General features: G+C 47.7%; 1 protein-coding gene across 1 annotated transcript; it reads right to left on the bottom strand.

The window, feature by feature from the left end:
- Positions 1-5,948: 5,948 nt before the first annotated feature.
- Positions 5,949-7,031, bottom strand: LOC142002210 (olfactory receptor 52E4-like). Its single transcript, XM_074978117.1, has one exon. The coding sequence runs from the start codon at positions 6,894-6,896 to the stop codon at positions 5,949-5,951; it is 948 nt and encodes a 315-aa protein (XP_074834218.1). The 5' UTR covers positions 6,897-7,031.
- Positions 7,032-14,612: the final 7,581 nt, after the last annotated feature.

The raw sequence follows: 14,612 nt of genomic DNA, 5'->3' as shown, positions 1-14,612 counted from the left end.
GTTCACCTTTCTTCTGAAGGACACTTTGCTAGAGTGAAGCCAGTCTGGGGCTGGAGTTAGTTTGCTGGTGGGGTCTTGAACCAAAGGGAACTCCAGAGTGATTTTGGGAGGGTCACCCTTATGTCTGTGCTGCCTTCCGAGCTAGTCAACTAGAGATTGGTGGTTATAACGTTGTGCAGGGGTCCAGCTCTGAAGGCAGCAACCCACCAGCACCACTTCACACGTAAGGCGGGAAGTATCACGCCCATGTTGTCTTACTTCCGTACTGCTGCTTTCAGAACTGGGCAGGGAGTTGTGAGTGCTGACCCAGGGCCCAGCTCTGCAGGCAGCAGTGCAGAATTATGGGTGACAGCACAGGTGCTGGCGGTCACTCTGTCTTCAGAGTGGGGCTGCTGGCTAACAGCTGCTGCTCTCCAGATGCCCAGCTCTGAAGGTAGTGCCATTGGACACAGGTGTGGAAGAGGAAGGGTACCAGTACCACAACCCATGAGCAATGGCCTTGAGCTAACCCCCCAATCCTTTTGGGGACAAGACCCCTAGGGATATTCCAATGTATCTGAAATAATGAAATGTACCTTTTTTTCAAATCCGAGGGAATGGACCAAAATGGACCCTGAATTGGGTAGGACCCTGTACTTGATACCGGAACAAACTCATCACCTGTGACAAGGGCCTTTTCTAACCTATCATATGCAGGTGCATTTGGTTTCTCAAGCTATCCTGCCAGAACAGACCCCAGAAGAGCCATTCAGTATGTGTAAGCTTATTCTAAGGCAGTGGTTCCCAAACTTTTCGGCATCACGCCCCCCCTTTGGATTTTTGAGAAACCCTCACGCCCCGACCTCTTCTTTATCATCATCCAATCCCCTTTTAACAAAAATTAAATTCCTCATTTAAAATAAACACAAAAGCTTGACCTAAAAATGTTATTTAAAACTAAAAATAAGCACAAATACATTTTCTTGGCCCCTTGTGGTTGCCTGGTGTAGCCCAAGCTGGCCAACTGCCTGAGCCCAATGCCAGCCTCCAGAGCTGCCTGTGCCAGCCACCCACCCGCCTGAGACCTGTGCTGCCAGAGATGCCTGTCTGAGACCCATGCAGCTGGGGCCAGACACCCGCTCTACTGCCAGGTGCTGGGGCCAGCCTTCCACCTGCCCCCTGGCCACCTGAGCCATGTGCTGCTGGGACCAGCCACTTGCCCACCAGCCATGGGCCAGCCTCCTGAGACGCCCTCCCAAGCCTCACACTGCCAGGGCTAGCTGTCCACCCACCATCCCAAGCCACCCAAGCCCCAGGCTGCCGGGGCCAGCCACATGAGCCTCATGAATCCAGCAAGCTGACCGGCTGCCTAAGTCTTGCAAGCCCTAGGAGCTGCCCACCTGAGCCCCTCCCCTGCCCTCCCACAGAGCCAGGCACCCCCAGCTTCAATCTAACCCCATCCCCCTCCTCTATCCCAACCCACACTCACTCTCACTTGCAGAAGGCAGTCATCTCCACATGGGCCTTTGCTGGCTGCCTGCTTATTATAGCAGCGGTGCCAGGTCACCCATGTAAATGGTGGGGCTGAGAGCCAGAAGCAAAGGCTGGAACTTTCTTCAAGTGGAGGGAATAATAGGGAGGCTGGGTCACCTCACCCCCCCCTTGAATTTCTTCGTACCCCACGGGGGGGCATAACCCCCAGTTAGGGAAACCATGTTGTAGTAGTAGTAGTAGTAGCATCCTTCAGTCTGCATAGACTACGGATCGTGCCCTTCATAGTTCCGTTTGGCATCCTCATTTGCAGCGTCGGCTGTGACTGTGAAGACCCACACAAGAGTGACAGTCCTTGCTGCATCTGTTGCATGTGTAATGAGTGTCTGGCAGGTCCTTGCTGTGCTTTCTGTGGGCTCACTTCTCCTTTGCTAGCTGTCTGATCCTCAACTCACCCTTCTGAAGGCCCTTGTATAGTTCCTGCCTCCATCTGCTGCAATCGTCTGCCAGCTCCTCCCAGCTGTCTGGGTTGATGTCTGCTTCCCTGAGGTCTCTCTTGCAAACATCTTTGTAGCGCAGCTGGGGGTGTCCGGGAGGTCTTTTGCCAGAGGCTAGCTCACCATACAGGATGTCTTTGGGAATCCTTCCATCATTCATCCTGAGGACGTGGCCAAGTCAGCGGAGCCGACGCTGCCTGAGGAGGGTGTGCATGGTTGGGATTCCAGCTTGCTCAAGGACGGTATTTTTGGTCACTCAGTCCTTCCACAATATTCCAAAGATGTGCCTGAGGCAGCGCAAGTGGAAGACATTCAGCCTCTTTTCCTGGCGGGAGTACAGGGTCCAAGTCTCGCTGCCGTAAAGGAGGGTGCTGAGGATGCAGGCTCTGTAGACTTGCATTGTGGTGTGAGTGTACAAATTGTTGTTATTCCACACTCTCTCGCTGAGTCTGGACAGATTTGTGGCTGCTTCACTGATCCTCCTATTTAGCTCAGTCTCCAAGGACAGGGTGTCAGTGATGGTGGACCCGAGGTAAGCGAACTCGTGAATGACCTCCAACGTATAGTTGGCAATGCTGATTGATGGAGAAACAGCAACGTCCTGAGCAAGTACATTTGTCTTCTTTAGGCTGATGGAGAGCCCAGAGTCCTTGCATGCTTTGGAGAACTGATCCAGCAGCATCTGAAGCTGGTCTTCTGTTTGTGACACGACAGCAGCGTCTTCTGCGAACATCATATCTCTGATGAGGACTTCCCGCACCTTAGATTTAGCTTTCAGCCTTGCAAGATTAAACAGTTCCCCGTCAGATCTTGCGTGTAAAAAGATGCCCTCTGTTGAAGATCCAAAGGCGTGTTTAAGGAGGAGTGTGAAGAAGATCCTGAACAATGTCGGAGCAAGGATGCATCCTTGTTTAACGCCGCTCCTGATGCTGAAAACATCCGATAATATGCCATCATATTGGACGGTTCCTCTCATGTCTTCATGAGAGACCGAATCATCTTGAGTAACCGTGGCAGACATCCTATCTTGTGGAGCAGTTTGAATAGTCCATCCCTCCTGACCAAGATGAAGGCCTTGGTTAGGTCAATGAAGGCAATATAGAGCGGCTTCCTCTGCTCCCTGAATTTCTCCCGCAGCTGCCTCAGAGAGAAGATCATGTCGATGGTAGATTTCTCTGCGCGGAATCCGCACTGTGATTCAGGATACACCCTCTCAGCAATCTTCTGGAGTCTGCCGAGGATGACACGAGCGAACAGTTTACCAGTGATGCTTAGGAGGGAGATTCCACTGTAGTTGTTGCAGTCGCTTCGTCTCCTTTGTTCTTATACAAGGTTATGATGTTAGCTTCGCGCATGTCCTGTGGAACCTCTCCCTCTCTCCAGCACAGGCACAGTAGCTCATGTAGGGGTTCCAGGAGAGTGTCTGTGGCACACTTGATTGCCTCTGGTGATATACCATCCTGGCCCAGGGCCTTTTCTACTGCAATGCTGTCGATGGCTTTCTTCAGTTCATCCACAGTTGGTTCCTGATCCAGTTCGTCCATTACTGGTAGGAGCTCGACGGCATCGAGGGCTGAGTCGACCACAATGTTCTCGCGTGAGTACAGCTCGGAGTAGTGCTTGACCCAGCGCTCCATCTGTTTGGCTTTGTCAGTGATGAGTTCACCAGATGTGGATTTCAGAGGTGCCATCTTGTTCTGGGTGGGTCCTAATGCCTTCTTGATGCTCTCGTACATTCCCCTGAGATTACCAAAGTCAGCACTGGTCTGGATGCTGCTGCATAGCTCGAGCCAGTAGTTGTTGGCACAGCGCCTGGCCGTCTGCTGTACTGTTTTTCTGGCTGCTGTGAGCACTTTCAGGGTATTCTGGCTTGGTGAACGTTTGTACTCGGAGTGCAGCGCGCTTTTTTTCAATGGCTGGAATCATCTCATTGGAGTTAGCTTTGAACCAGTCATTTGTGTTTCTAGCTCTTCTTCCAAACACCGACAAGGCCGTGTTGTACATTGTATCCTTCAGATGCTGCCATCTGGATGTCACATCGGCACCCCCAGGATTGCTGCGCAGATTCTCCTCGAGGGTCGCTCTGAACTTTTCAGATATCTCTGAGTTAGCCGTCTTTCTGGCATCGATGTGGGGCCTTCCAGTTGGTTTAGAGAGGTGCAGCTTCATGTTGTAAGGCCTCCTGTACTGTGTTTATGAGTTCACTGCTACCTTGAATAGTTGGCCACATTGTGCTGGCTGGACTGGACATAGACTGTCTTGTGGCTCTTACCCTGTTGCAATTACATTATAAATATTGGTATACAAAAATATTCATAAAATTTAATTAGAAAAGCAAGAGATGTACTGGAATCGCGTAGTTATATTTAGAAAAGTCTGACTTTTTCCATTGATACCTTTTATGGCATACTCAATGTATATATTAAAATATTCATAGCTCTTGACCTAATGAATTTGTTAGCCTCCAAGGTGCCACAAGACTGCTTGTTATTTGTGAACAAGAAAGATGATCCTCATCTGTCATGCATTCCCAGCATCTGGCAAAACATGGTAAGGACTCTGTTCCTGTCCTTCCTGGCTAATAGCCATTGAGGGACCTATCCACCATGAATTTACCTGGTTCTCTTTCAAGCCCTGTTAAAGTGTTGATCTTCACAGCATCCTCTGGTAAAGAGTGCAAAAGTTGACTGTGTGTTGTGTGAAGAGGAGAAAGATGCACAGCCATTGTCCCTGCTCCACTCCTTGGGTAACAATTATTTACATTGGGGTTGATAACAAACAAAGAGGGATTTGACTGAGTACCAGAAGTAGGGTTTGAGGGGTTGCAAGTGATGTCAGGTGGATCACAGGATGACAAGATGATTACCTTTGTTGTTATTTCCTCTGAGGCACCTGGCATTGGCCACCACTGGAAGACAGGGTGCTGAGCTCAGTGAATCTTTCATCTGACCTTCCATGGCTGCTACTGTGTTCTGATATTCTTAAGTCTAAGGTGGTTTTCATCATCATAGGAAAACTTCTCAGGAAGATGGATGATTGGCATCATTAAAGACCTATTTTTTTTCCTGAAGTGTTATTTTTTTAACTTGGTCCCGGAGAGCCAGCCAGACGGCATTCTGTATCACGTAACGTTTATATCCCTCTCTGTCAGGTACTGAGGCCACCCTGCCCTCTGCCCAGCATCAGATCTTCTCACCTAACCATTCTGGGTTTATCATCCTGCCTCTGCCAGCACTTGGCTTCCTAGCATCCAAGCTGATACCTTGCCCTGCCATCAAGTCCAGGCTCAGAGCACAGGGCTTCCATCCCACAGCCATTGAAGGAACCTTGCCAGTTACAGGCCCCAGTCGGGAGATGGGAGGGAAGGTGAAAGCTAAATAGATAAGCCACACAATGGTCTCTGACATCAGTACATTGCAGATGAGCTATAGGGCACATCAACTGTACAAGTCACAGCTTCACTGGCATTATTTGCATTCCTTCCTTCCCTTTCCATTCCTGGCTGGCCTGTCAGCGTGAGCGCTGAGTCTTCCGTGCCCTCACAGCAGGGTCCTGGTCAGGCTACAGCAGCTCCCATCCCATCCCTGCAAAAGGGGGAGCTCAGATGGGGTGGCATTGACATGGTGAGTGACAGGAGAGGAAGGTGAAGAGTGAGGAATGGGGGAAGGGCCTTGTGGGAAAAGACACAGAAGTGACTGGGATCTGGAGGGAAGATGTGCAGAAGAGTAGAGTCTTGGGGAAAGACAAAGGGCAGGGCTGCAGATACCTGCTTACAATCAGAACTGCATTTAGAAAGCTGGAAACCCCGAGACAAGTAGTTCTAGAAAGACTTATTCCCACGTGACTCACTTTGAGACAGGCCATTAAGGGCAGAAAACGGTGGAATGACTCTGACTGTCCAGTAAGTGATTTAGAATAGAGGACCCCATATGATGTCACTGGACACCGCTCACAAGACAACCAGAGTTGCAAGAATAAACTTTAGGTCCCTTTATGAGTAAACAGCTGGAGCAGCCTATCCCAGATCTGTTTGGTCCTCACCCCATAGATAATGGGGTTTAACATGGGAGGAACAAGGAGGTACAAGTTGATAATGAAAATATGTGAATACAGGGGCAAATTCTGTAAAAACCGGGACATGGCAGAGGCAAAGAAACCTGGGATGTAAAAGGACAAGATGGCACAGACGTGGGAGATGCAGGTCCCAAATGTCTTGAGCCGGGCATCCTTTGTGGGGAGGCTGAAGATGGCCCTGAGGATCTGGATATAGGACACGATGATAAAAAGCACATCTAGACCAATCACACAGAATATTGCAAAGAGGCCGTAGTAACTACTGATGCGGATGTCGGCACAGGCCAGTTTCACCACAGCCATATGCTCACAGTGTGTGTTGGGGATAACGTTGGTCCTGCAATATGGCCACCGCCTCGCCAGGAAGGGATAGGGCAGCGCAAGCACACCACCACGCAGCAGCACGGCCAGGCCAATCCTGGCCACTACGTGGTTTGTCAGGATGGTGGAATGTCTCAGGGGATCACAGATGGCCACGTAGCGATCCAAAGCCATGGCCACAAAGATCCCAGATTCTATCCCTGAGAAGCCGTGAATGAAGTACAGTTGGGTGAGGCAGGCGCTAAAATCGATCTCCCTGGAGTTGAACCAGAAGATCGCCAACATTTTGGGCAGGGTGGATGTGGCCAGGACCAGGTCGGTGACGGCCAGCATGCAGAGGAAATAGTACATGGGCACATGGAGGCTCCGCTCCCTCTTCACAATGAACAGGATGGTGAGGTTGCCCAGGACAGCTATGACATACATGGTGCAGAAGGGGATGGAGATCCACACATGGGCCGTCTCAAGGCCAGGAAGTCCTAGAAGGATGAAAATAGAGGGGTTGATGAATTTGGTTATGTTGGATTCAGACATGGGGTATGGCAGAAAGTGTCCAATTCTGAGGTGAAACGTTGTTTCCTTCAAGCACTCTATGTGTTCCCCGACGTCCTATGTGTGCTAAGATCGAGGATGATGATCACGGTGAAAATGCCTGCAGGGAGAGATGAAGTCAATATCAGACACTGCATGCACTATTGGAGGCTGTTCTCATGGGTGAAGCAAACTGGTCACTTTCTGCACACTGAAATGCCATTTTCTTTGTTCAGATAAACGAATTATGAATAACTGAACCTAATATTTACATATCTGTTTTATGGTGTCCCCGGAATCAATAATTATAACATATTATGGTGTGGAAATTCCTAACAGACACAAGCAGGACATATGAGAATGGATGCTCGTTTACACCAAGGCTCCACTTTAGTCATGGCAGTCATGGACTTCCAAAAACCTCCAGGACTTGAAACCCCATGGCTCAGAGCTGCACGGTCCCACAGCCTCCATCAGCATCAGAAAGCTGTGATATACACCTACTGTCTAAGACAGCAGTAAGCCAAAGTACACAGTCACAGAAAGCAGAGAGCACCCCACAACTCCACATCCACTGAATACAACACAAGTACCTGGCTGGGCCCTGCATGTGGCAGGGTGAGCCCTTCATTCTCTGGGTACTGCAGAAAGCATTAGGGACCTTCTTAGATCATCAGCTCTCTCAGATGGATGGGGTAATCCCTGCAGATCCCCAGATGTCATTGACTTTTGTGGGGTCATCCACAGCTCATCAGCCAATATGGACCTCAGTGGAGACCCCGATCTCTCTGGCTACCACTGGAGGCATGGCTGACCCCCTGCACTTTACCAGGCAACAGCAAGCAAGGGGTATCCCACAGATCCATGCCATCTCAGGTGGTATGACAGCCTCCTGAAACCCCCATACACTAGAATCCCCTGACCGCCATGGACATTAGGGGACTGTAGCAGGGGAATCTCCAAGGTTTCATTGGTACCACCACAGATGAAAGGATATGCACCTCTCTGGTCAGCCCAGGCAGCATGGGGGAACAACATTTGCACAGTTGCCACACACTTCATAGCAGAACCTAGCAGCTCCCTGCCACTGAAAGGTGCATGAGGAAACTCAGCTTCTTCCCTATATAGAAGGGGGGTTGAACTGCCAGCCAACTGGCAGGTTCCCAGTCCATGCCCATTTTACCATGGATATTGGCAGTAACAGTCAGGGACAAGTCAAGGGTAAAAACATCCATGACAAAATCTTAGCCTTAGTAAACGCTCATTGCTCCTTAGTGCAAGAAATGGCAGGGGACAGAGTCCATATTATGAGGATTTCCCCATTCACCTGGTTCCTCAAAATCAGTGAGTGGAAAAATAGCTCAAGTGTTTCCGATATATGTGCCGGGGTAACATCTCACCAAGAACACACCTCAGGGAAAATGTTTGGGTGTCTTTGGTAGCAGCTCCGCAGAAACACCTGCTGATTCTCTGCGATGGACAAAGCAAAGACAATGCTCATTGTACACCCAAGGGGGGGATGCAGAATCTAGTAACATGGAGACAGACAGATCTCTTAGAGCTGGAAGGGAAATTGAGAGGTCATTGAGTCCAATCACCTGCACCCACAGCAGGAGCTATCACCATTTCTGACAGTTTTTTGTTTTTTTTTCTTTTTTTAATCTCAGCTGCCCTAGATCCTTGAAAGGCCCCTCAACGACTGAGCTCAAAGCCCTGGGTTTACAAGGCCCACAACCTAACCACTGAGCTGTCCTTCCCCAGAATAACGTGCTTGGGACATGTGGTCAGTTTTGAACACCCAATCTCTTTAAAAGACAGAGCAGAGCAGATAGACAGTTTGCAGACTGACTGAAATGTTGGATACAACTTAATGAAGAGAAAAGGCAGAGAAAAGTCATGTGATAGAGGAACTAGGACATTGATCTACTGGCCACAAAGCACAGAGACAAGAACACTGTTCTCCTGACCAATATTTAGCTTGCACTGCTCCTAACCACTGATGTTACTGGAGTGCAGAGCTAAGCTGACTGGGGCTCACTAATGGATTGGCCTGTGGCGGTGGTGATAGTGACACCTCCATTAACTAAACAGTCTGAAACCTTCATATTGAAGATGTGTTTTTCAGTTGCTTGTAATTTTGTCAGTGTTTAAGCACTTGTATGGAAATTTCCTATGTTGGTTGGCTGCTTCCAGCTGAACAGTTTTATTTTTATTTTGAAAGCCTTGTTTCCAACCGTTCAGCTGGCCTCAGTAAGCAACCAAGAAACAAATTGTTTCTTCAGATTCTGAAAAATTGCTATATTTTTTCCAGTGAGGACCCCTATCACTTCCATGCTTTCCAACAGATATAATCAGGTAACAGAATGCCCCACCATTAACAGACAAAGCCCTGAAATGGAGGAGTAGGAGGTGACACCTACTAACATCTTTCCTCCTAAAGTGTCTGTTGTGCCAGTGAAAAGTAGCCACCTCAGGCTCAGGGACATCAGCCTTGGTGGCCAAGTGTAAACAGGAAAGACCTTTTGACCAGTATCCCCACAGAAAACTCGTGCCGTTACAATGAGCTCTGAAATGTGTAAAGGCTGATCGGAGCAGAAAGGACCAGAGAGGTCCTTTTTAACCCATCATGTTCATATTGCTCTGAGATTCTTGCATCTTTAAGCTCCTCAGCAAGAGATGTGTACCTGTGTGTTCTGTAATGGAAGTGACCTCCTTGGGAATCCCTCTCCAGCAGCCTTGTCCCAGGCCTCCCTCAGCCCAGCATCTGCAGCAGCATCCCACCGTGTGAGACAACCCAGGAGTGTTCCATGTTTATAATGTATCTCTGTGCAATCCCAGCAGGATTCACATACCCTCCCTGAAGGAATTGTCATCTGAATGTAAGCAGGCTTGATACAAGGCCCTCTGTGCTTCTGTGCTGTTTATCCCACTTCAAGTGTAAACACTAATTAAGGGGCCTCCCAAAGGGAGGTGAGAACTCTGGGATTCTGTGCTGAGCCAGTGGAACATTGGCTGCTCAGTATACTTGTTCATATTTTCAAATTATGTTTGATTAGTGAGAAAACTTGGCATAGTATCTAGGTCTTCACCTGTTCTGATACTCAGTAAATGGCTAGGGTGGACTGGGAGATAGCAGACATACAAGGTCTGGTGACAGAAAATTAAGCGAAGGCATGAATATTTTCTGCTGGCTTTTGGGACTATCATTAAATGATTTAGTTACTTAAGAAATAAACTCATTGCAATGGAAGTTCTACAAACTGGAGAGGGTTTGAATCAATCAGTGTCCTATCCTCATGGTACAAACAGTCCACTAATCTTCCAGAAAAGGAGTAGGAATCCTTTCCACCAGTGATTGTAGCCCAAGTTCTGTCTATGGTGCTAAGGACAATGGCTAACAAACCTGTTCAGAGTGAAATGTTTTCCAGCTAGTGACAACTCAATAGAGATATTCATCAGTGTTATGATGTGGTGTGTCTCAGTTTCACATTCCATGCAGCAGACCAGGTTTATTTTTGTTTCTCTGCTATAAGAGGCTTTTGACCCTCTTTACATGTGTTTACTGAGAACAGTATCCCCATAAGTCTTCTTGTTTTCGACCAGTGATTTTTTTTGTGCCAGTACTTGCCGGTACTGAGTACTGACACGTTGGCAGCCCAAGTGGGGAGCTGGCTGAGTATCAGCTCCTCTTTATTTATTATTTATCACAAAAAAAAAAAGAAAACCACTGTTGACAACTCTAAACACATGCAAATGATACATTAATATTCACCGTGATCTGGATGAGCTTCTCTGAGAAGACATTGCCATCAACTTCACAGAAAGAGCATTTCAGCACTAGAGGAATCAAGAAGGCATTCTCCCATTAGCTAAGCAGTTCCTGGGACTTTTCCCTTCCCTGCGGGGTTACCGACAGAATGCTCCTTGCTGGAGGCTGACATATTAATGTCCCGAGCTATGGGGAAGAAATCATTGCAAGCTAGCATATTGATAGGGTTGTTGTCTATTATACTGTTGATAATACAGAGTCCAAACATTCAGTTTCTATGTGAGCTTTAACTAATGGCGGAAAACAAGACTCATGTAGCACTTTAAAGATTAACAAAATGATTTATTAAGGGATGAGCTTTTGTTTGACAGACCCATATGTTCGTTTTTATAGTGCTCCATGACAGCTGGCTTATTTTGTTAGAATCCATACTAACACAGCTACCTCTCTGTTACTATTTAGCTAATGACTCAGGGACTTTTTAACCTCCTGCTAACATGTGCTGTGAGCGCTCTTGAGGAAGTCTGTCACCTTCTTGCCTGATGCTACATCAAACTATATAGATTTCTGCCCCTGCTTCTTCACACCCAAGGAGTTTCCTGCCATCAGTGCTGCTTTCTTAACATGTTTCTTGCCCCTTTCTAAAGAAACTAGTTTTGCAAACCCAATATTGTAAATGGCAGGTGGCTGAGGGGGTTCTGTCCTCAGGGTAAGAGCATTCTCATGGCCTGTCTATCACCTGTTTCCTCAAAGCACGGGGAATTTAGTCCTCAGGTGATCATTGGAATTACAAATAACACCTTCTGGGCGCTTCTGCTTTTCAAGAGGTTGGACTAGGGATTAGAGGAATGATGTGAAATGGGAGCCCTGATTTGCATTACATTTAACCACCCTCTCTCTTGTTTATTCATAATTTTATCTATGCTACCAATTTCTTGGTCCCTTTATAAAAAGTAAGAACCTAGTTTATGTTTGGAACCTGTTCAGTATGAGCCATCTGAACCAAGCTGAATTCTAGGCTTAGAAATCACTAGGTTAATGTAATTGGACTTCCACATAAACATTCACAGACAGGGACACACCCAGCTGAATTACATGAAGGCATTTACCAGCCACTCACAAATGCACCATTGAAAGGCTCCAGGCAACTTCCCCCAGTTACCCAGCCTTGGATCCCCCAGCTGCAGAGCTGCCTTTGTTTGAAGCCTGACCAATGTACCTTTATAATCCAGTCTGCCCCTTCCTCAGTGATCACAGGGCAATGTATCAGGCCCTGTTCTTCATCAGATTTCCCTTTTGGCTTCAAACAATGCATTGTTTCAGATTAAAAACCAGACGTATGAAGTACAGAAGGATAGATTTTTAGTGATGAGAGCATCCTTAGGAAACTCCATCAGGTAGGGATGCATTACTTCCATGACCAATTGTGTTCACTGGTTACGTGACACTGACCCTTGAAAATGACAAATTTTGTACAAGATCTGTTGCAATTTAATAGGAGATGTGAGGCAAGGTGGGTTTCCAAGGTTCAGCTTTACAATTCAGCCTTTGACTACAATATAGCTATCTAAGGAGAGCTCTCTGAAAGCTAATTTGTATTGTTATGGAAGACATAGATCCACGTCCTGGAAAAGATTGCATTCTGGTCTGTAGGTGAAAAGCAAGGCATGCTACAGAGCAAAGAAAAATGAGAGGGTTTTCCCTGCAACACATCACAGAACCCTCTGAAAATGTCCCTTTTACTTTCCTTGTTCAGTGAGCAGCATCTGCACTTTCTATGTGTCAGGCCTCAGCCACACATGCCTTACTGGAGCCACAGAAATTTTCTCTGAAGTATCTGGGGAGCTATTTGTCCCTGCATCATCTTCACAGCAAATCCCAAAGGAAAGGTGGTCAGCTCAAGTTATGGCAAGGTGCTTAAAAAGTGGTCAGGTTGGGTATGCTGAGTGGTGTAAATCAGGTATATGGCCATCTCTGTCAGTCCTTTTCATGCCACCAAAGTTTTAGCTGCCCACTTACCATCTGGCTGTTCAGTGGCTTGCCCTGGCAAACCCATTTGAGAACTGGCTGGTCTTTCAGTTTCATATTGTGCTTCCTACCAGAAAACTACAGGAACAGACACAGCTGCTGGGGTCAACATGTCCTCATTCCCGATCTTCTTGATATGGAGCAACTGCTGGAGCCTAGGAACATTGACAATATCAGTCCAGAGCTCCTCTGGCCCTCCCAACACATCTCTCCCATCCACCAGAGGAGGGATACTGATGGGTCTGTCAAGCTGCAGTTTTGAAACAACCGTGGTGCCATGACATCCTCACAAAAGCTGTGAAGGGGAACAGAGCAGCAGCCACTGGACTACAAACATCCGTATTTCTTAAGCAGCCTCCAGACCTGGGAATGAACCTGCCACCTGGCCCAAGATCCCTTCAGACAGGATCATACCCACCTGGCTGCAGCTGGCAGCTGCGGGGTGCGTGGATGGTAATGGCCAGAAATTAAGTTTTACCTGGATTAATAATGGGCCCTGCTGCCTGGCGAGCCAGGTAGGGTCTCAAACGTAATGATACAAAGACCTACACCGGCAATTGCCACTGAATCAATGAAATAAGAGCCCCTTCAGCCTTTTCACTGACAAGGTGAAATGTGCAATACAAGTGGCAGAGAGAAGGAAGTGTGCAGGGAAGGGTGGGTTACAAACAAAAGGGACACCCAAGCATTAAGTGAGACAGAAGAGAGAGAGAGAACGAAACCCACTAAAACAGGGACTCCCTGCCTCTGCTGTTCTGGGGTGCACTTTCCAAGGGAGACGACCAATCCTCTCCCTGACCCCAAACTGGAACTTCCTGGTTGGGCACACTTTTCCTTCAGGGGAATCCAGCTGACTTGGTCCAAGAACCAGCACACTTGGGGATACACCGAGGGCAGAGGACACACGTTTGGGCAAAGAGAACATTGTGTGACTATCTCCCCACCCAGGCCAATTCCCAGTCCCCTCCCAGTCTTCTCACACCCTTGCAGCAGCTCCAAGTTTTCTGTCACAGCCCCACTCTTGCTGATGAACAACGTCCAAGTGGCTACAGTTGGATGCCCCACACTGTAGCATATGCTTCTGACTTGGATCAGCATCTAGGCCCCACCTCTGGCTCTGTGTTTCTAGGCTCACTCTCAAAGTACAGCTAACCTGTGCGCCAAGCATGAAGAGATACGAGTTTTTGCTCAGCTCCTCAAAAATCACCAATTGCTGCAGCACACCCTTGGACTGGCTGCTGTCACAGAAAACCCCTTGGGCATGGTCCCCAGTGTGCTGGGCATGCTGCTGACATGTGCCCTCTTGCTTTCTCGGGATGCCCATCACCCTATCCTACCAGAGAAGATTCTCTGGTCTCCCCCAGCCAAGGCACAGAGTTGGGGTAACTGTCTCCTGGGAGATCACTATAAACACTGATTTATTTCATCTCGGGGAGGATGTGGCTCTAGGACACAGCGCCCAGGAAACCAACCCCCCAAGGGGTTCAAAACCCCAAAATAATCTGTCTCTCTCTGTGTAAAAGATTTTCACTGAGAGGGCTTATCAGGTAAACCCCCTTTATCAATGTAAAGCATTAAAATTGAGGGACTATGGGATCGATGAAAGCCCTTGCCCTGGTAATAATTACTTACGCTGGTCTTGATCATAAACAAGAGTTTTTATTAAGCATGAACAGTCAGATTTAAGTTGTTATAAGTGAAAACAGACAAATCATAGTAAGGTACCCAAATGAAAGGAAAAGTAACACATTGCTAGTTCTAACTTCCCTAAGAGACTTGTTGCATACAGATTTTCACCTTAAAAAGCTGTTCTTATGCCAGTAAAAGCTTCAGACTAGAGCTGTTCTTTTCTCTGATTTGGGTCAACAACCTTTCATAGCTCTTTGTTCCTTCTTAAGGTATGTCAGGCAGATTCCAAAGGA

The sequence above is a fragment of the Carettochelys insculpta genome, chromosome 1, assembly GCF_033958435.1.
Source record: "Carettochelys insculpta isolate YL-2023 chromosome 1, ASM3395843v1, whole genome shotgun sequence".
Lineage (NCBI taxonomy): Eukaryota > Metazoa > Chordata > Testudines > Carettochelyidae > Carettochelys > Carettochelys insculpta.
The sequence above is the reverse complement of the archived record's forward strand: the minus strand, read 5'-3'. Positions and strand labels throughout refer to the sequence as shown.

Coding starts and splice junctions, on each gene's coding strand:
- LOC142002210 (XM_074978117.1), bottom strand. CDS start 6,896: ATGTCTGAATCCAACATAACCAAATTCATCAACCCCTCTATTTTCATC.